Here is a 21,648-nt window from a genome sequence, read left to right on the forward strand (position 1 = left end):
AACTGGTGAATTGTTTAACGTATGCATGTACAGTACTGTCTAGCAGCAACATTTAACTGCAGAGCCCTTGCCTGCAATCAGTTTTAAGGAGAGGGATTAGCAGATTTACATTTTGCTTTGTAACCTTGCAGTGCTGCCCCCCCTCCACCCCCCCGCCCCAACCAGGACACCTCTCAAACGAACAAAAGACGACACTCTTAATCTGTTAAGAGTACTAGCCATCTCTGCCAAAATATGATTTGCCTGTAAATTATCATGTCCTTATCCAGCAATGTCCACTTTGTGGCCATGCAACAAAAAATAAAAAATACAACTCAACCATGGAATGCAAAGCTTCCCATTCAGATTTCCACTGGAACAGAAAACAAAAACCTATGACCAGCAGACACGATTCTGAACAGAAGTCAACCTTAAGGCTTGTCCAATGCTGGCTACTGTTAGCGCCTGCCATTTCCTAAAGTGTACTCGAAGGTTAACCAGTGATCAAGCAGGCTCTGCAATAAGTGCCAATTCAATATATGAAATAAAAGATGCAAAGGACCGCATGATAAAATCATCACTACTAGATTCATCAGAACAAACATGGAGATTAGGTCAACTGCATTGCCGGCTTGGTTAGGAAGTCAAAGCAAGAAAAGACACTTCAACTTGCCAGTTTATTTTGGTGAAATTGGCAATCGTTAAAGTCCAAATGAACGCACAAAAGGTACAATAAATCTGCAAACAAAGTATTCATTTTACAGGTCCCAAAGCAATAAACGATCCGAAGTTCCTTCTCATCGCCTGGGTTCAGCATCTGGAAAGATTTTAAAAAAGGATTGGTTAGTAAAACAATCTATGCAACTTTTAGCCCTTAAAAGATGTACGCATTCAATACAGCAACACCTTCCCAACATCCCGAAACCGCTGGTATCAGCACAAGCAATATCATTTACAACACCAAAATAAACATTGCATCATGGAAGACAACAGGATAAACACCAATGCAGATGAAAATCTGGGATCATGCTCTAGACCAAAAATCTAAATCTCCACCTGAACAGTACAAAGAATGGTACCAGACTATTTTGAGAAGAGCACCACTGCAGAAAACGATCGTTGAATACGATTTTAGTTGGAGCCTGGTTCATCTTAATACTAGAGATACATTCTAATACGGCCAACAAGACAGTACAAACTCTGATGGGCTACAGCGAATAGGTTTAAGGGAATGACAGGTACAATGACTAAATATGGATTGCGTTTTGATTCTTCCTCCAAGTTTTGGCGTTACACGGCTCAGTACTTGGACCTTACCCGCTATACCATGCCTCTTGGCTTGCGACTTATAATGGTCTGCATTTCTTTTACACAGTAAGAAAAACCATCAGCCCCTGAGCCCTTTCTTGGCCATTTCGGAATGTTGGCCTTCAAACCCTTGTTAACTTTGTTAGCCGCGAAAACCTGGAACATCCCAAAAGTAATAAGGAACACCAAAGATCACCTTAAATTCCGAAAATTACTAAAGACCTGGCTCTTCAACACCAGAGACTAAAACCGAAACAATAACACAAAATGACTCAACAGGAAAGGACATTGACAAGCCCTAGAACCGACAGAAGTACTCCGAGCACCAGTAGGTCTGACGCTGGACACCGGGGTCCACCTGACACCCCCAGGGAGACAGAGGCAACAACTCCAGCCAACCCTTACCATCTCTCACCGCCCGTACAGCCACAACTAGGTACCACGGGGTTGTGGAACGGACGAGATACCATCAATCACCACACAATCGGAAATATGGACACTAGCAGGTGCGCTAGTCATGTGGTGGGAGTGAGGAGCATGCAAAGTTAAGGGAGAGGACACAGGGGACAGCTAAATGCTCAAACGGCCTCGAATGCAAAAAACGGGCACGTACCCCCTGAGGCACAGGATGGGCAAGCACCCAGTCGTGTAAGATTACACGAGCCCAACCGATCAATCCAGGATAGAGATACCAACTAACCAATACCACTAACAATTTCCTTCTCTGCATACACCTCTCAAACTCCAAACCAAAACACAACCACAAACCTCCAGCACAACAAACCGCACAAACTTCACTACACTGCAACAAAAAACACTCGCACATCAGCACACAATGACTAGCGGCCGCATACACCCCAGGCCCAGCCGACGGAACCACCGGGCTGAGGCTGCCAACAGCACATCACTGCAATCTTGCACTTTTCCAGCCTCCATCCACTAACCCGCCTCCACCCACTAACCCACCCTCTTTCAGAGCCGCCAGAGCGCCAGGTGGTGATCGTGCGCGGTACAAATGTCCATTAACATTACAAGTGATCGTGGCCATGTTTGCACCCTTCCCACATGGTCGAAACTTGTGGTTGGCGAGATTTTCAGAAAATGGCAAAAGCAGCAGCTTTTTTTCTTGTAGAGATAGGCAAAAGCTTTGCAGTTCCTGTAAGATTGGAAAATGGCATATTCAGAACAGGTTGAGTGGTGGTAAAAAAATGTTTCACAAGTGTAGCTTCCGTTTTGAGAGGCAAGTGATTTTTTTCAATTTTTGTAACGGGAATCTTGCATGGAATGGAAGAGGGTAGGAAGATGTTCCATTGCGAAGATCATGTAAGAGCCATTTAACCACACTTACAGTAATTTTCCCCAAAAATGCAAAAATACCTGAAAAAAAATAAAAAAAAAGCAATGCACCATTTCAGTCTCCTCCCCCAGCGATGGTGAATGCTCGACCATCGATGGGTACAAACACAAACTCAACCCTAGGGGCCAGGACCAGCCGATCACAAAGTATGCGCCTGCCAAGAAAAAGCGCTTTGGAATAGCCCAGGGTGGAAAGGACAAGCAGCAACAACCAAAGCCCAAAATTGGGCAGGGAGGACCTTTCAAATAATGACTGCACGGATCCGGTTTTCAGCCGAAAGAGTGTCATTGATTTGAACTCCCAGATCCTTCGCTAACGACACAGGAATAAGAAATGGTCCAAGAGAGGTGGGCCAGAAGAAAGGGTTCCAAGCAGCTGCCCCCACGCCCCGCCCCAAGCAACTCAGTCTGGTCACCTCCAGCCCTTTTTTGGCCATCCACTCCACCACGGACGCCAAACAGACGCAGAGTCTAGATGTATTTTAATCCAATAAGCGGTCCAGACACAAGGATTTGAATATCAGCCTAGGGACATACAAAGCCGTAGGATGGGCTGGGTCTGATGATCTGGAACAGCACAAGACCAGGAGAATGTGGACGCTTGTGGAACACTGCAGGTAAAAGTAAAAGCCGCAGAACAAAAGAGGAAGAAGCAGAAGAGGGAGACCAAGTCTGGTCCGATAAAAAAGACTTGAAACAGGAGAGAACAGCATCAGATGTCAGCCACAGCAAGGCACTCCAGCAGGACCACATTTCCGATCGTATCAAAGGTGGCTGAGAGGTAGAGTAGGATCAGAGCTCCCACGTTGCTCGGTCCTGTAGCTGTGCAGAATCGGCAACCACAGAAACCAGCACTCCGTTGAAAAAACAGACTGAGGGGTCAGGAAAAAAAAAGAACCCTCCAAAAAGGAGCAGCGATAAGGAACCAATAAGGATTCAAATCGCCTTCCCAGGAAGGAGTGTAAATAAATAGAGCAGGAGTTGGCCGGCACAGAAGAATCCAGGGAAGATGTCTTCAAGAGGAATGACCAGCGAGTGTTTCAGAATGGCAGGGATGTGGCCAGAGCTAAGATTAACAGCCCGTGTAACCTGGTAAAAGGCATCGCTGCCTTTAAAACACAAATAGGGATAGACTCAGCCAGGTATGCAGATATAGCTTTATAGACCTGTAGCGAGGGCCGTACTGGGCGTTATGGGCCCTGAAGACCGAGTTAATGACCAGAGTGAAGGGCCTTTAACAAGGTATGAGGGGCCAAAACAAATGGTACGGCCTGAGCTGCAGGTCTATACAGCCATTAGAACACCCTCAGTGTTAGACAAATGTAGTGCCAAAGTAGTTACAAGTTTAAATATATTATTTACATAAAGAATATATAGTGTTTAATAACAGTTCACAGGTGTGCATTGGGAGGAATCAACACTGATATTTACTTAGTTTTGTGGGCGTTTCTTTGTGGCGTTTCCCATATGATGCAGCCTGACAGACAGCGTTTAGTTTGCTTCTGTGAGGGGGCCATGTTACGCATGTTTGCACAGCATTGTGGCATATAAACAGCTGCCGGAATGGGACTAGGGTGAAATATGAAAGCTGCGCGATGGGGCGAGGACAAATTAGACATGCTTAGCATAGCAATGCGGCATATATACAATTGAAACTACAGATGCTAGCAAAATGTGCCTTTTTCACAATGAGGCCGTCCAGATTCAGGTACCGAGCATGAAATACAACGCACACTACAAACACATCATTGCCACCCTACAGAAACTACTCCACCAGTCGCATTAATGGGTGACCTGCGCATTCGGGGCAACGCTATAACAAAATGGAACTGAAAGATCTTCATGGTCTGTTTGATATAATGCATTACATGAATGCTCAGTGACCGCTGAGACGCGTGCTCAGTCCCCTCAGACATCGCCTGTGGCTCTTCACACAGTTTGCTCATCTCCATAAAGAATGGCCGTTTTCTGCCCCGTCTTCATATAGCCCTCAACAAGTCTCAGCTTGCAAACATCCAATGTGGCAATAACCAGATTAATGTTTCATATTATGGTAGAAATAATGCACTCAAACTGGGTATTGTGGTCTGATATGCACACGACAACTTTTATTTGTATGTATCGACGAGATTCTTGGTGCACCGCTTCAGCACGTCGTTTGGTGGCTAGGACATGGGGGTGCAGGGCCACGTCAAGCAAGCTTGCACAGAAATGCAAGTTCTGAAGGGGTGGAGGAACGTTTTAATTTGCTTAAAGGCGGGAAGGGCGTTTTCCGGGCTGTAATGGGTGGCAGCAGCTGAGGTATGTGGCTTCATATTTTCCAGGCTACATTCAATCTGCAGGCTATACCAGTTCGTATAGCCTGTAGATTGACCAATCAGGCTTCTGGAAACACCACTATGGTGTTCTAATTAAGGTTTGTGGCTATAATTATTTCCTGTGAAGAAAAAAAAAAAAAAAAAAAAAAACACAAAGTGGCTTGAAAGTCGGGACCACACAAGAGAACTCATTAGTCTGAAGCCCAGAAGAGCGGATCGCAGACCGAATGTTTTCAATCTAAAAAACAAAAACAAAAAAAAAAAGGATAGGGAAACAAAGGATTAAGAAGGCACAATAACCTCAGGAGAGAGAAGAGAGCACACAACTATGAACAGTTATCTGGATTAAGGGAACCTTGAACCAGGTTTGCAAAATAGGCACACTTGGCTTCATGAACGGCTTTATGATAAAGGGAGGAGATTTGACCTAATACAGCTTATCCTCGGGACCATAAGTGGACAGGAATTTTTTCATCCAGTCTCCTTTGGAGACGGAGAGCCAAGATAAACCAAGAAGCGGGCCCTGGGATTAACAGGAGCAAGATTGTCCGCACATGCCAAATAGGCGTGAAAAATAAAATCCCGACCTGGCATGGGGTGACCCTCAATGTCATCTTGGCGATAATATCAGCACAAGAAATTAAGCATCAGTTGCAGCAAAGGGCAAGTGGCATTGGACCTGGAACAGAAAGTTGACGTTACCACAAGAAGGTTACTATGGAGCAGTGGACGACGCAAGGCCAAAAGTAAGGTCGATGGTATTTCCAATCTGTGGGTGGGCCCAGCCACCAGCTGAGTACGAGGAAGGTCATGCATAGCAGAAATGAGACAGCTAGCACATGGATCTTTGTGTTTGGAGTTAGTCGCCAAGCACCCATCAATGGCAAAACGGGAGCTGAAGAGCGCCAAGCACCCACCAATGGCAAAACAGGGCTGAAGATCAGAGATAACTCCAAAAGGGAATCATAAGTTCGAATCAAATCCAGGGGGTGATAATATAAAAAGCAAGAGGTGCCTCAATTTTAAAATGAACTAAAATGATAGCAACCCCAGGGTTGACAGCAGCCCAATCTGCACGGAGAACATAAAAACCAGCAGGTAGAAGTAGAACCACAGATCAGGCCATAGAGCCATGGTCTCCGATGAAGCTAAAATCGGAGAGCTCTCTTCTAAAAAGGCCATGGCAACCGGTAGCGTGCACTACAAGTGAACGAGCATTGCGCATAGGAGACATTTTAAGGTATAATGCAATGAAGACATGGAGGTCAAACAGGGTTCCTCGCCCAGCACAAAGGCAGGTGGACATCTGGTAAGAGGGGGTGCAAGCTACAACCCTCCTCGTCCCCCCACCCCCAACTAGCATCAGTATTTAACCAGTTATCCTGTGTCGACTCCCCGCTTGAGCCATGGACGAGTTGGCCATTAACACGACTTCGGCGTTTCTGCATCTACTGCGTGTCAGCTCCCCTGGCACATAAGTGCCTGCAATCAAGGGGAGGCAGCCTGACTTACACAGGACATTACTCAAATGCAAAAATTGAGCCGTTGGAGGCTGGAGTAGCTGTCTAAATCTAAAAGCATTACAAACAGCGTGCTAAACGAAATGGCCTCACTGAAGGCTGCAGCCCTACCTCTTCACGCTGCAACAGGTGTCCAAAGTACCTCAAGTACGTCTACTGGCCTGGGTCGAAGGGAAAGGGCTCAACTGTCAGCATGCAAATGGCTCAGTGAAGAGCATAGTTGGGCTTGAGGCAAGCACACGCATCGAGACCTCTTGCATCACAACCAAGGAAAGGTGGGAACCCTTGCAGTTTTGAAAATGAGACCCTGAGGAAACTAATACACCTTGCTTTTGTTGATGGTCCTCGTTTTTGTTGATGGTAGAAGTAATGTATTTTACCCAAAATGCACAGCAAATGGGAAAAGTTTGAAAAATATTGATGCATTAGCCTTCGGGAAACCACAGTAACGGACGGGGAACAAATTCACACATGTGACCAGTTGAAAAGGTACCTCATGTGTGGGTGCACCAACCAGGTGGCAAAGGGGAAGGCTAAACCCATACACCAAACGCCCTGGGAAGACCAAACCCATACTGTATTGGGCCTGGGGTATCAGCCAACCAGGAAAACTGGGAACCCTGTGCATTTCTAAAAAGCTACCCATGGGAATCCAAAGATTTCACACTTTTGTGGACTACGCTAAAATGCCATACCCAGAATGCAACCAGACCTCACATGCATCAGTGTGCTTACCCGGGAGGAAAAGAAAAGTGTCAACCCTGCCCAAGCACAGCAGCAGTCCAGGGGAATCCCAGCAGGGTCCCTGTCCCTTTCGGGAGGGAAATGGCCCCATGCAGCAAAGCTCAAGGACTGGCAGGGGTGCTGCCCCCAGCATTGGGTGCCTGTCTCTCATATGGGAGAAGCGGTAGTCCCGGGGAGCCCTGGCGTGACCCCATCAACCAACAGAGGGAAAAGCTTCAATGCAGCCCTGCCAGAGCTCCTTGACAGCCGGGGGGGGGGGGGGGGGGGGGGAAGAGGGGGGTGCTGCCCCCTGACCTTGGGAGTCAGGGTCATGTGGGTCAACAGTACCCCACAAGTGGGTCAACAGTCCCCAAGACCAGCAGCAGTCCCAAGGGCCAGGTGAAGTCCACCCCAGTCCTTGGAACTCCCGCCCTCTCTTACATGGGCAGATAGCCCAGAGCAGAGCACTGGAGGTGACTCCCACCCATCCCTGCAGTGAAAAGCAGATGGTTAAGCCGCGGCAAGAGCTGAGCAGGATGGTCACACCCAACCCCTTGAGCAACAAGGAAGACATGGACAAGGATATGCAAGACAGGAGCAGAGTTTGGAAGCAGAAGACAACTGATGTTCCATCTTAGACCTACAGAGAGGCATCCAGAAGGCGGAAGTACAACACGCTCACCAGGCTCCTGCTGGAACAACTCAGACAGCACTGTGGACAGAAGTGGGAGGCCACAACAGCCAAGCTGAAGGGGACTTGAGAATGACTGGTCGTCTGACTGAGAAGTAGCCAAGCCCACCAATCCAGGGACGTACCCACTTTGCATGCAGCAACAAGGACAAAGAAGTCACTGGAGGCTTCGTTTTCCCCAAACAAGGCACGCAGGCTTTCAGACTGAGTAGAGGAAGAAATTGACAAGCGTCTTGCAGAAGACCAAACCGGGATGGGAGTAGAAGAGAGCAAGGTGTGCACAAGCTACGAGTTAAGACTTGCAGAGAAGCTGTTGAACTGCAAGGCACCAGGGAGTGATGGCATAACCAACCTGGCAATGAAGAACCTTGCGCCAACATCCATGAACATCTCTCAGATGTTCACATTAACAGCACTCCCTGAAGAAGCAAGTGGCATCGTATTCCCAAAGGCCGGCAAGCCACTGAGGGGATCCTGCAAAATACCGACCCATCAGTCTGCTCTGTGGATTACCCAAACTCCTGGAGAAGGTCCCCTCCTCACCCGCCTCAGCGACTTCACATCCAAAAGAAATTACCAGCAAAAGGAACAGTTTGGATTTCAAAAGGAGCATGCAACGACCCATCAGCCACTGATTCAACACCAACAAGCCCACTGGAACAGTCCTCTTGGATGTTGCCAAAGCAGTTGATAGTTGTCACAAGGGACTGCCGCACAAGATGATCTGCCTTGAATTTCAGAACTACCTGGATAAGACTAGCAAGCTACCTGGGAGAGCACCTCCCATGTTGCATGCTGTCTGCAAAGTCCTCATCCAATCCGAGTAGGCGGCCACAGGGATCGAACCTTAGACCCTTCCAAACATCTTCACCAATGACATCCAGACAGATCTCTATGCAGACGACGTTGCAGTCATCGCCCAGTCTTTCCGCAAAAAGTGGCAAGAACCTGCAAGCTTCATTGGATGCCATCTTGGCATGGTACAGCAATTGGTGGATAGAAGACAGCTGCCATGCTGTTAACCAGAAAGATGTGAGACCATGAAGAGGGAGAGCAGCAGCCTCTACCTCAGCGACACCAACTGGCAGAAGCCTTCAGGAAAGATGGCGGCACTGTACCCATTCTTCAAGACCCAAGTCCATGGCCCTTGCACAAACGACCTACAAGTCGACCATCAGACCTACCCTGATGTATGCCCACCTCCCCCCAGCACGGATGAGCTGCCATGTGCGACACTGAATAGTCTTAAGAAAAAATATCTATGCCGATTCATAAATCGGTCAGCAAGAAAAAAGCATGCGAGGTGGCCAGTGGCACAATAGTCAGATACAAATGGCAAGGCGGACCATGTAATCATCAACCCATATTCAAAAACACAGACATGGTTAGGGCTGGTGGAGGCTCCATATTAAGTGTTCCACAGTGAAGGATAAAAAAGGGGACCACAGGTAGGAAGGTAATGCCTTGCAACATAGGCAGTAGGTATTAGAAGATAAATGGGCCAGACGGTTGACAACTGGCGTTCACTTAAACCAGACGAGTGCAGCAGTAATATCGTTGAATACTCATTCCCCCAATAAATTATGTACACACCATAAATATGACAATCAAGCCATCCATCCATCCATCAAGACTTATAAATACACTCCTAATTTTACGCAATCATTACAGCAAAAAAAAAAAAATAGAAAATAAACTATACCTTTCAATGCAAATCATGGTTAGACCTTTACGTTAGCGTAATCGTCGAGCTTCACGCTCAGACTCCAGCAACGTAAGGACATCCCCCTCGCGGACTGGGCCTTTCACATTACGAATGATGGATCGGTTGCTGTCATCCATGAATTCAACACGAACCTTTAAGAAAAATGTGTATGCTATTTTACCAACATTATCTGGCAACGTAAACACCAATAGGATAAACCTGCAGGACTACTGTAGGTCATCTCTGGCAAAAAATATGCAAATGTACATTTTAGTAGCATTACCAACACTTGCGCATGTGCCCATAGAGGTTACAGGTCAAAAAGTACACATGGGTCACTAGGACTACCATCAAATGAGCATTTATCTCAAACAAGAGCTTTCATACATTTTAAAAATAAATGCACTATATAGTATTTAGACATTTCTGAGACACCCATAAAAAGAAAAAAAAAAAAAAAAAGGTACTCCTGGACAAAGACGACCAGAATATGCTTTAAACATATTGGATGTCACTTTCATGAAGTTACACCGCAGTTGCTCCTGTCGCTTGACAGTGAATTGCTTTTATGATTTTAGTATCACACTCATACACAAGTGAGTCAGAGCGCGAAGAGGCGAGGGAAAAAAAATGATTTTACGCGGCCCAGTGACATTGAGAACACGCAAGCGCAGGGGAAGAGGAGGAAAGTGCTGAGCAAATGATAAACTACAAGTGGTAGTGCATCCAGCAAGGTGTTAAGTGCTAGGTTTAAAGCACAGAGGGGGTGTCTGATGGAGAAAAGGGGACTGTAGGATTACAGATACAGACCCAAGTGCAAGGGCTGCCGGGAGGCAGTACAGGTGCATGGCAGGGTTGGCATGTACCTAGGGTCGAAATCAGAAGGCAACCAGGTGCCCAGTGCCGAAGCAGACAGATCAGCTAGGGAGAAGGCAGAAGCAAAGAGGAAGCTATTTAGGTGCTTCCGGAACCGGAGATGGTCCTCAAGTTTCAGAGCGACAGGGAGGCTGTTGGAGGACCCAGTCTAATAAAGAGATCTACCCCTGACTCGTTGCTTGGAGAAATGACTGACCCTGAGGGAGTTGAAGGTGCGAAGAAGAGCTTGTGTGGGAAGGTATTTACAGAGAGAAAGTTGAAGGTATTTTGGACCCAGGTACCAGAAAGCCTTGGACAATGCAAAGTGTCCTGAATTTAATCCTTGCAGCCACTGAAGAGAGATACAATCCCAGAACACGTTTTGCAGTCCTGTTCTGGATGAGTTGCAAAGGGCAGAGTAGAAGCAAGTATATTTAGAAAGAGACTGTTTAAGTAATCCAGCCTAGAGAGAACTAGGGCCCGAGAGACGGTAAGCTTGTAGGGGAAGCAGAGGAAAAGCAGAATACCTCAGAGGCGGTGCAGTTGGAAGTTTGACACATCGGAGGTGTGGGTAGAAAAGGAAAGCATGGAGTAGATGACCCCGAGATGGGGTTAGGAATAGGGCCAAGAGAGGCCGGCCAGTGTGACGGGAAAGGAGGGTGCAGGTGTGCTGATGAGAATCTCAGTCTTACTGGTATTAAGGCAGAGATAATTGGCAGCACATCACTCCTAGATAGTAGGCAGACAGTCTGAGATGAGAGTAGAAGCCGAGAGTCATCCGCATAGCACTAGAAAATTGGCGCAGAGAGCAGCAATGCAGTGGGCAAGAGGTGCCAAGTATTGGTTGAAAAGCCAGGGAGAGAAGTTAGACCCCCCTGGGAAAACCCACAGGTAGAAAGATAGAGGAAAGGAAGGATCCAAGTTGGACCTGCGAGGGTCGATCAGAGAGGAAAGAAGTCAACCAGGCCAGAGCTTAATCAGTGATACCCAGGTTATCACAGACCGTTGACCAGGATGGCATGGTTGACCGTGTCAAAGGCAAAAAGAGTAGGATGAGGACAGAAAGGATGTTGGAGAGCAGTAGGCGCTATAAAAATGCATGTCAACAACCAGTCAGGTACGACTGTACATTTTGTTACAAACTATGCCTAAAGGGCTAGGCTTTGTGTTTTGAGACTTCCTAACAGGCGTTTTGCGGAGCATAAAATCCACGTTTAAATAACAAGGATGAGGCAAGTGGACTACATGACTAATTAACAGCGAAAGTGTAAGGCTCTTGACTGACGCATGGTACAGGCGGGCACGGAGCATGCAAAAGACCCATGGGGTGGCAGACTAAACGATACATGTGCCTATCCGGCTACAGCAATGAACACTTACTTGGGTACACTGGCCCTGAGAGCCGGTCCTGCCGAGGACTTTGGTAACCTGGATGAAAAAAAAATAAAGTACATCAGCTCAGGGTCTGCGCGCACTTGCACCCACCAAGTGGCCGTAAACGGCTAGTACAATACTCCTAACCAAACAGGAGTCAGTCGCCCTGCCACGAATGCCAGTTCTCTACAATCAAAGTCTAACATTTCACTCCTGGTCGGCCAGCCGTCCCACATCAGAAACGAAAGCCTCTCTCCCTCTTTGAGCTGCGCAAACGGCAGCTATCGCGCTAAGCACCACCACAGGGGCACATTATACTCCGCCGGCCCCGGATAGCTTCAAAGCTCACTTCGCAGCGTAGTCGTCAACCTCCCCCGCCGTTGGCGACGTACTGCCTAGCCGCATGAACCCTACGCACTCTTTTTACACGTCAATAGGGTTGCCTTCCAGAGAGAAAGGCTTCGTACGGTATCACGAAGTCCCTCTTCACACAAAAAACGTACTGCTGTAGCCCGGTACCTCTAGATTCCATACTTTCACTCACCCGCGCAAGCTTGATCGGCTGCACGCGGCTGGCTTCCATGATGGCGGTAGAAGGTAGAGAGGGTCACGTGGGTCTCACGGCTCTTTTATACCGCCTACAAAGCGCGTGCACTTTTCGCAAACACACGTCTCGGGCAACGATTGGACATGCGATCGGTTTCTTGGGGCTCTAAACTGCAGAAAATATCAGCATTTTGAGGAAAAAAAACGATTTAAAACTTGCCCGTTGATAAATTGAAATAGAAGGAAGACTAGAAAATGGCGTTTCCGTGAATAAAAAAAACTAGACTGTGCTACGGCATACCAAAATCCTCTCAAGATGGCCGACAAAAAAAAGCAAAAACAAGGGGTTTTGACCTGATCAACATCATTGCCGCCATACCACCAGTAGCCGTCACTTATCCGCGTTTACCTTCTTCCTCAACCCTCAAAACACCATATGAACAATTACATTAACATATTAAATTATACGAACCCCGTTTGCTTCCCATAAATTAGGCAGACGTATAATGAATAGACACATATTTGTTTTATTGAAATATAAAATGAGGATCCACAAGATACCTTTCAACCTATTTTATTTGTGTTTCAATGGTTCAACAATTGTGTTATACTATTCAAGGTGGGTCAGGTGTGATCTGGCAGGTATCAGCGTTGCCACTAATCCCAATGACATGCATGCCAACCTCATACATGCCAACCCTCCTGATTTAGGCGGGAGACTCCCGATTTTTCTATCAAAAAAGTTGCTATTTTTTACTGCCTAAATCTAAATATCCCAGACTCCAATGCTGTGCAATGGGGACATTTCATTCTCCCGCTTCCTGTGTTTAAAATCTCCCTCCCGGGGGATCTAGAATGTTGGCATTAGGGTAGCCAACTGTCTTGTTTTTTAGGGGACTGTCCCGTAATTTGGAGCTCTGTCCCGCAGTTTGCAGAGTGGCTGTGCGGGGCGCAGGTTGTCCCGACTTGCGTCAGGACAACCTGCCTCCAGCACAGCCACTCTGAAAAGTGAAGTGGCCATGTACACAGCACGGTGCTGCCGCCTGCTACTTTCTTTGTCTGGGCGACTCTGCAGCCCCGGCTCCTTTTGAGCCTGCAGGTTGAGCTGTAACGCTCTGACACCTGGCTTCATTCAAATACTAATGCTTTTTTCCTGGGGTCGTGATGGTCATGATGGCAGTAAACAAATGTGACCATCACCTCCCAAGGACAAACCACTTGCATTTTAATTAAGCCATGTGTTAAGAGCCATTAACAAAATTAAATTATAAAAAGGGGCGGGCCAAACGTGAATGGCGTTGTGAAGTCATCACCGCCTTGTGGGCAAGTGTCCCGCAAAAGACTATCAAAAAGTTGTCCACCCTAGTTGGCATTTATGCAACCCTCACGATTTAGGTGGCAGACTCCTGACTTTTCAGTGAAAAATATTGCTATTTTGCACATTCTCCCACCAAATCTAATTCTAGCTTCAATGCATTCCTAAGGGAAAATGTATGTCTCCTGATTTCTCTGACAAAATCTCCCTCCCTGGTGCATCGGAATGTTGGCAAGTATGCAATGAAGTCAATAAAGTGATGCATTTTTGCCAGTTGGACAAAGTTTTCCTGGGCAGTTAGTCCAGTGAAGTCTATGGAACAGACCTGCCTACATTTGAAAATCAAAAACGGATGATTTTGCTGGCCGTGGTCTGTGCATGCCTCACTCTACCCATAAGTAGGCTAAACCTCTGCCCTTGTCCCACCCAGATGTAAACAAGCATTGGCAATGACAACAGATTGAGCTTTTGTGAAGGCATGCGAAAGGCACTTACCAGGCACTGCTGTAGTGATATTATCTGCCCATTTATGGTAGCAGGTGCAAAATGGTGCGAGTACCTTGGCATCTAGTAGCAGTGCTTGGCAAATGCCTAATACTTATACACAAGCCAAAACTGTTGGCTTTGCCAATGTTCGTCTTTAACAGGAGTTGAGTGAAGGGCATGCATAGTGCTTACAAATAGAATGGCTGAAGGCCGACCCGGTTAAGACATTGTTCATACAGAAGTAGTGTGGTTACAACTCCAATTAAGTGATGGGCCTCGTTACCAGGTTGGCAGTGCAGGAAAAAAGTGGTAGTAATTCTGCCACTTTTCCTGCACTGCCCAACTACACATTTCACGTGGGGGGCTGGAAATTCCTGCAACCCACCAGCAAAAAATGCCTGTATAACGGGCACCCATATTAACGATGCCCGTTATACGAGCAATTCCCCCATAGAGTCCCATGTATGCCATGGAAAGGGGAATTACATACACTTACCGGCAGATCAAGTGTTGGTAACGCCAATACCGTTTGGTGGTATCCCACCGGATTTACCAGTGGGATACCACCAAACTAATGAAGCCCATTAACTCTCAGAAGACTGCTTTGAAAAACACTGGCAGGCTTTTCGAGTGTAAGGTTTGATGGTAAGGTTTGATTACAGTGACCTGAAAGCATAGCTCTCAACCCTTTGTGTCACCAAGGCTAGTGAAAACACCAGATGTTATTTTTGGCGGGTGAGATCCCATTGAAGTCTATGGGCTGTGAAGGCATCATGACGCAAGACACCACAGACAACAGCTTCGGAATTATGATAAAAACTTTATTAACTTAAAGGTCAGGATGGAAAAAGGCCTAACTTTCCCTATGCTAAGTCGGGATTCCCCTACCTAAATGAAACTAAGGAAAGTATGAGTCTAAGAGTTCAACTTAAGAATCTGTCTGTGTCCAGAACCTATACTTGCCCTCACACCTAAATCTGTACAATGTGTAGGGATGCATTCATAGTCAGGGACACAACATGTTATAGAAGACCTCTCTGGGTACAAACTCCATCCTTCTACATCAAATATCTGTTAACACACAAAAAGGGGTAATTGGAGATCAATAGAGTTATCTTGCATACTTCATCTAAAAGCTAATCTGTTTTTCACAATAAAACTATCCCTACATGGATGCACACCCTGTTCCTGTCAGGGAGTGCTTACCCTAGGACACCAGTGGTGCGCCGCCTATCTAATAGAATAGAAAAGAGACACTATCCCTATTGCTATTTCACATACAACATATTGCCCTTAGACTAAGGCTCTGAATACAAAAATTAAAAAAGCAATGAATGGCTGCCTTCAATACCCAGAATTACAATATCGTAACATCGTGTGCATTTACAGAGGGGACTATTTCTTTTGCATATTAATGCCTAATTTATCCACCCACACTGGAGTATGTACAACTGATGCTGGGTAAAGTGAAGCCACTATTAAAAAACACTGGGTCAGCCCACAGTTAAAGCCATCTGATTACATAAACCTGCTGCTATCTCATTAGGCACGTATAACACTGGCGTTATTTTAGTCGTATTATAATCCCTTAGTTAATATCGGCACATAAAAATGGGTCGACCAGTTTCGATGATTGCCTGATGAATGTCATCTTCCTCAGGACCAGCAATTCGTACAATTGGACTCAATCTCTGTCATCCTCGTAGTTGGACTGGCAGCCGGAACGTGACCTAGAGTAGGGGGAAACAAATTACTAGATTCACGTGGGGGTAGTAACGTGAGCTTGTAAGTGATTCCAACCTGGCACTTCACCTAAGTCAATGCCTAGCATGTGATGCACAGCTGAAACCCTTATTTATTTATGTCTATGAGTTCTTTTATTTCTGAATGATGTACCCTTATATCACGCCCCTCCCTTTGAATCCCTCCGGTCACACTGAACCAGGAAGAAGGCTGGTTTGCAAAGTTACAAATATTAATTTAATGTATTTCACAATATACATATCACACTACTTTACTGGTTATACAATGATCACCAATGGGGTGATGTCACGCTAAACAATCTCTTTAATCAGAAGGTGTAAGGATAGGAAAAATAATGCAGCATAGAATAATACTTTTGTGTGGGTTCAATCAAAATGCAATGTGATTACTCCTTCCCCCTGTGCACTACTTAATCACCCCAATATGCAATATAAAGAGATGGAAGGAGAGAAAACAGGTTTCAGGAATACAGAATTCAACAAAGGAGTATCAATCCCAATTTCCCCCCAGCAAACACAGAGTGAGAAACAGGAATGATTGCAAACTTGTCAAAAATGGTTTTGAATGTGGCTTTGAATGGAATAGTAAAAACACTGAAAATTGATTTAATTCACTAAAATGGTTTCAATACTAGTGGGAGCCGCTCTGTATAGTTTCAGACAAACGGTAGCAATGATTATTGAGTAACTAGCAAATTGAAAACTTAATTCTGAGGTCGGTTGCAATAAACAGCTATTTCACACGTGATAGATTTGAGCCAAACGAAAAATTTGCGGGCAAACTTTTACGCGTGCGATAAGCGCAATTGCGCGATTGCGGAAAAACCGTTAGGAGTTGGCATACAGTTTTGGATTCGTTGGACAGCTGAGGATGTTGGCTTCAGGTAGACACTTACATTTTGTTTCTAGCATAAACGGTGAAGAAGTTATGAAGGTTTCTGTGGAGGTCGTTTTTTCAGAATGAGGCAAAATTGCAAAACAAGAATGCGCTTTTTAAAATTACAAAAAAAAGGTTTCTTTACACTAGGGAAGACTATGAAGATGCAAACTACATGACAGCGCAGCCACCAGCCCAGGATATCACTGGTTGGTTTGGCCTGCCGAGACGCTCGCCTTTCTTCAGAAAATATATCAGTGCAAAGATCATTTTAACACTACTATTACAAAGGACTATAGGCTAAGAGAAAGAGTTCAGGCAAGACGAAAGGATTTCTAGCAATACCGTTCTGGATATAAGAGAATAGGTTTGGATAGGATGACTTATGAACAATACATATGCTATTGACAATCCTATACTACAGATACTCACTACCAGTGTTTGGAATGGACCCGTCAGGGATCTGGTCAGGGATACTTTCTGGGCAGGAATTCTGCTAGCACACCGGACTGGACTCAAGGCGCTCTGTTTCTGCAATCATCACGGCACTCTGGACACCGCACGGTAGGACTGGACTGGATCTCAGGGGTTCTGGTTCACAGCACGGCTCTACTGGGTTGGATCTTTGGATTCTGGCAATTATTTGGAGCAAGAAAGCAGCACAGCACAGCCAGGCTGTTCTTTTGTTCCCCTTAGAGGTCTGGGGTAAAATCTGGTTTCTGGATTTTTAAAGGCCAAGCTGAGAATGGTTCAGCTTTGGAAATGGGCCTTTCTGCTTTCAAAGTTCTGGAGTCTGGAATATGGATTTCTCTTGCATAGTGCTCCTCCAGCAATCGGTTGGTGGGTGAATGTGTGTGTCCTTTAGGTCCTAAAATGTCTCTATTTATGTATTTTCTAAAGAGGTGGGTATGCTGAATTATACTAGGCTCACCCCTAGGTATCCTATTGGTTAGGGTCTTTCCTCTCCCTTGATTTGAGAAGAAATGTGTTTTATGACGATGTGTTTTATGATCCAGGGAAATCTCCCCTTTGTTTTTGCACATGAAATCTACTTTTCATACCAGACATATTTACAATTTTACAAACTTGATAGCAATAGCATATCTCTATTCCATATTTTGTAGAGCAAGTATTCATCCGAGCCCCGTCGCGGTGAGAGCTTGGGTCTAGATTTGACAATTTTTCGCACTTTTGGTCTGGTACCCAATGTCAGATTTGCCCACAATTTTACACATATGTGCGCATGATATCTGGGCATAATCGTATGACGTTTCATGTTTCTGACATCACTACAATTGCTACAAAACCACAAATTCTGCAGTTATGTCCCTGAAAATAGTACAGAGTTCTTTTTTAAAAAAAACTATTTTTATTAATTTATTCAAACCAACAACAATACAAACCAAACACGCAGTGCATATATCAACAGTTCAATTGTTCATCGTTTAATTCCGGTCACTGCTCCCCATATCACACCCCCCATTATGAGCCTGTTTATTCCAAGCACTCTGTGTCTGCATCACGTGGTGGGGTCTCACTTTCCGTGGATTCCGACAGATCTTGTGTTGTTCCAAACAATTCCGCTATGAATGATCTCAATGCCATCAAGGTTCCCGTCTCCTCCTCTCCCCCTACATTGCTCGCCTCTTGCCATACCGTGATTTCTGCCTCCGCCCATTTCTGCAACTCCTTCCACCACACCTCTAACCGTGGCCTGTGACATGTCTTCCACCCCATGGCAATCCTCCTTTTTGCAAGCACATATGCTAGGTCCTTCAGTTTACTGACATGTTTACGTTTCTGTGCTCTAGGAAACCCCCCTAGCAGGCAGGCCCAGGCCGTATCTATGACAATAGTGATCCCTTTTTCCACCAGTCTCTGTGCTACTTCACCCCAGAAACGTTCAATCACTGGGCATGACCAAAATATGTGTACCCTTGTCAGCATTTTCCTCATCACATTTGGGACATGCCCGTCGTCCGGCGTTGTCGAACCTAGATATTTTTTGAGGTGTCAAATATGCCCTATGCGTAATATACAGTTGTATCTGTTTCAGTCTGGCGTTCCTTGAAACCTTCTTTTGGTATCCCAGGGCCCGCTCCCAAATCCCATCCTCTATCGAGGCCCCCACTTCTGCCTCCCAGTCTAGTCTCAATTGCGTTAATTCTTTCCCGACCTTTGACATCATCATCTCGTACAGTCTAGACATTTCATGTCCCCCTTCCGTTATATCATATATTACATCCATAATAGCGTCTGGTTCTTCTTCCAACACTGTTTCAGGCCATGTTTTCCTAATTTTATGCAAAATTCTGTGATATGTAATATACTGGCCCGTATGTAATCCCGTCTCCTCCCCTAGTACTTCAAAATCCATAATAGTCCCCTCTCGCCAGATAGGCTGAATTCTCAATTGCTTATCTCCCTCTGCCAGTGTAGCTAACGGTATCTGCGGGGAGCATGGGAGTGGGTTCCCCATCATCCGGCACGCCTGGCGCCACATCTTCCACCCAAGCCTCATCATCTCTGGGCGCCCTCCCATTTCTGCCTTGGGCAGCCAGATCATTTCTCTTAAATAAAATGGGGCACAATCATGACCAAACAGCCTAGATTCGGGGGTCACTTCATCTGAGAGCCATTTGGCAATGTATTGCAGCTGGCTTGCTACACAATAAACCTCATAATTAGGCAGTTTATCCCCCCTTTTTTGTAAAAGTTCTGCAGCTTCCATAGTGCCACCCTGTTCCGGGTACCATGCCATAGGAAGTCCCTACACAAGCAGTTCAGTTTAGTGAAAAACTTCTTGGGTATCAGGTATGAAATGTTACCAAAATAATGCAGGAGCCTGGGTAGGACCACCATTTTCAGCATTGCCCCTCGTCCCATCATCGCTAGGGGCAGCTTCACCCAAAATTTCATACACTTCTCAATTTTCACAATGGCCACCTCAGTATTGTGCCTATGTTCTTCCTCAACCGTATGGTACACATCTATCCCAAGGTACCGAAAGGTACTCACCGCCCATGGTATTTGTAACACCGGCAGTCGCCCCCCAGGAGTCCCCTTGTAACTGCCTTGCGGGAACATACTAGATTTTTGAGGGTTCACCGCTATCCCAGACAGCCCCGCATATCTCTCCATCACCTCTAGGATATATTGAAGATTTTCTTCCGGGTACTTCAAGTACAGTAGCAAGTCATCCGCATATAAGGAGATCAAGTGTCGTTCCCCTCCCACCTCAATCCCGATAGTGTCGTATTGCTGTCTCGGGTATATTGCTAGGGGCTCTAGGGCTAATATATAGAGCTTTGGGGACCACGGGCATCCCTGTCTGGTGCCTCTGCTGAGTTGCCATCTTTCAGATATCACTGCTCCTGTTCTAACCTTAGCCAGTGGTTCACTGTATAGCATTTTCGCCCATCTTACACATCCTGGTCCCATTCCGTAACCCGCCAGGGCTGCTAGCAGCCATGGCCACTTGACCGAATCAAAAGCCTTTACCGCGTCTAGTGACACGGTCGCCATTTCACTTTCATGCTTAGTTCCCCATTCGACAACTCGGTGGAGGCGTCTGTGGTTATGTGTTATATTTCTGTTTGGGACTTAGCCCGTCTGATCGGGGTGTATAAGTTTGTCAATAACTCTCCGCAGTCTGTTTGCCAAGACCGCAGTCAATATCTTTCTGTCTTGCTGTCTTGGTTCAACATCGACGGCAGTCTGTAAGAGCCACAGCTATGCCCCGGCTTGTTAGGTTTGGGAAGCAGTATTATGATCGCTTCCCTTAGTGACTCCGGCAACCGTCCTACCTCAAACGCCTCATTCAGCATATCCAACATTGGGGGGAGCACTTCTGCCCTATAAACCTTGTAAAACTCACTAGGGAATCCGTCCGCCCCCGGGGTCTAACTCGCAGGCAGCTGCTTCATCACCTCTTCTAACTCTTCCAAAGTGATGGGTGCATCCAGCTCTTCTCTTTCCTCAACACTTATTCTAGGCAGTCCTATGTCTTCTAATGTTTCCATTATCTCCTCATGACTACTTCCCTCCTCATCCCCATATAATAATTTATAATAATCCGCAAACTCCTGATTAACTCCCTCTTGGGTGTCCGCTACAGTACCATCGTCTCTAGTTATCGTTCTGATCGTGGGTCTGGGAGTTTCACTCTTATGTAACCATGCCACAAGCCTTCCTGTTTTATCACCTACCGCAAGCTGTCTCTCTATATATTTTTTATAGTTAAGGTTGCACAGCCTGTCCCATTGTTCCGCCTATTTCTGTTGCAGTTTGAGTATCAGCTCCGTCTCTCCGCCCCCTTTATTTAATGCCCTTTCTAGTTCCCTTTCTGTTTCTTGTAGTTCAGCCACAATCCACCCTTGCAGGCCTTTTGATTTAGCTATGGCTACCCCTCTCATCACTACATTGAAGGCTTCCCATAATGTGCTTGCCGAGTTAACGCTACCCATATTCTCCTCAAAGTAATTTATAATCTCCTCCCGTATATCCTCCCTGAACACCGGATCCTTAAGCGCCTCCGCCCGGAGGCGCCATGTCGGAATCCTTGCTCTCGGAGGGCAATATTGCCACCTGAGAACCAGGGGCGAGTGGTCTGAGAGGACCCTCGCTTTATATTCTGCCTGAGTAATCTCCATTGATACTTCCGCCGTGGCAAAGACATAGTCCAGCCTCATATGTAGCTGCTATGGCGCGGAGTAGTTTGAATATTGCCTTTCTTGGGGGTGTTTCGTTCTTCATACGTCTGCCAGACCAAAGTCGTCTAGCAGTGTTTGCAGTGCTTTTGCCGCTGGAGTTGGTCTCTCAAACTCGCCATC

The 21,648-nt window shown here is 46.1% G+C and overlaps 1 protein-coding gene across 2 annotated transcripts; it reads right to left on the reverse strand.

Annotated features, from left to right (window-relative positions):
- Positions 1–637: 637 nt before the first annotated feature.
- RPS28 (ribosomal protein S28) lies at positions 638–12,528 on the reverse strand. Of its 2 annotated transcripts, XM_069649706.1 has the most exons (4): positions 12,374–12,484; positions 11,836–11,883; positions 9,598–9,752; positions 638–796 (listed from the first exon to the last, which is right to left on the reverse strand). In XM_069649706.1, exons 1-3 carry the CDS (start codon positions 12,410–12,412, stop codon positions 9,630–9,632), a joined length of 210 nt encoding a protein of 69 aa, XP_069505807.1. In that variant the 5' UTR covers positions 12,413–12,484; the 3' UTR covers positions 638–796; positions 9,598–9,629. The 2 variants fall into 2 exon arrangements, with proteins under 2 accessions (XP_069505807.1, XP_069505806.1); XM_069649705.1 differs by lacking the exon at positions 9,598–9,752 and having other exon boundaries at positions 12,374–12,528.
- Positions 12,529–21,648: the final 9,120 nt, after the last annotated feature.

This window comes from Ambystoma mexicanum, chromosome 1p (genome assembly GCF_040938575.1).
Source record: "Ambystoma mexicanum isolate Mex_15411 chromosome 1p, UKY_AmexF1_1, whole genome shotgun sequence".
Classification (NCBI taxonomy): domain Eukaryota; kingdom Metazoa; phylum Chordata; class Amphibia; order Caudata; family Ambystomatidae; genus Ambystoma; species Ambystoma mexicanum.

What these genes read in the sequence shown, in the direction of transcription:
- RPS28 (XM_069649705.1), bottom strand. Translation starts at nt 12,412, where the DNA reads ATGGAAGCCAGCCGCGTGCAGCCGATCAAGCTTGCGCGG. An exon ending in AGCCGATCAAGCTTGCGCGG is followed by an intron (nt 11,884 to 12,373) that starts GTGAGTGAAAGT and finishes TTTTTCATCCAG; the next exon opens with GTTACCAAAGTCCTCGGCAG. An exon ending in CTCAGGGCCAGTGTACCCAA is followed by an intron (nt 797 to 11,835) that starts GTAAGTGTTCAT and finishes AAATCTTTCCAG; the next exon opens with ATGCTGAACCCAGGCGATGA.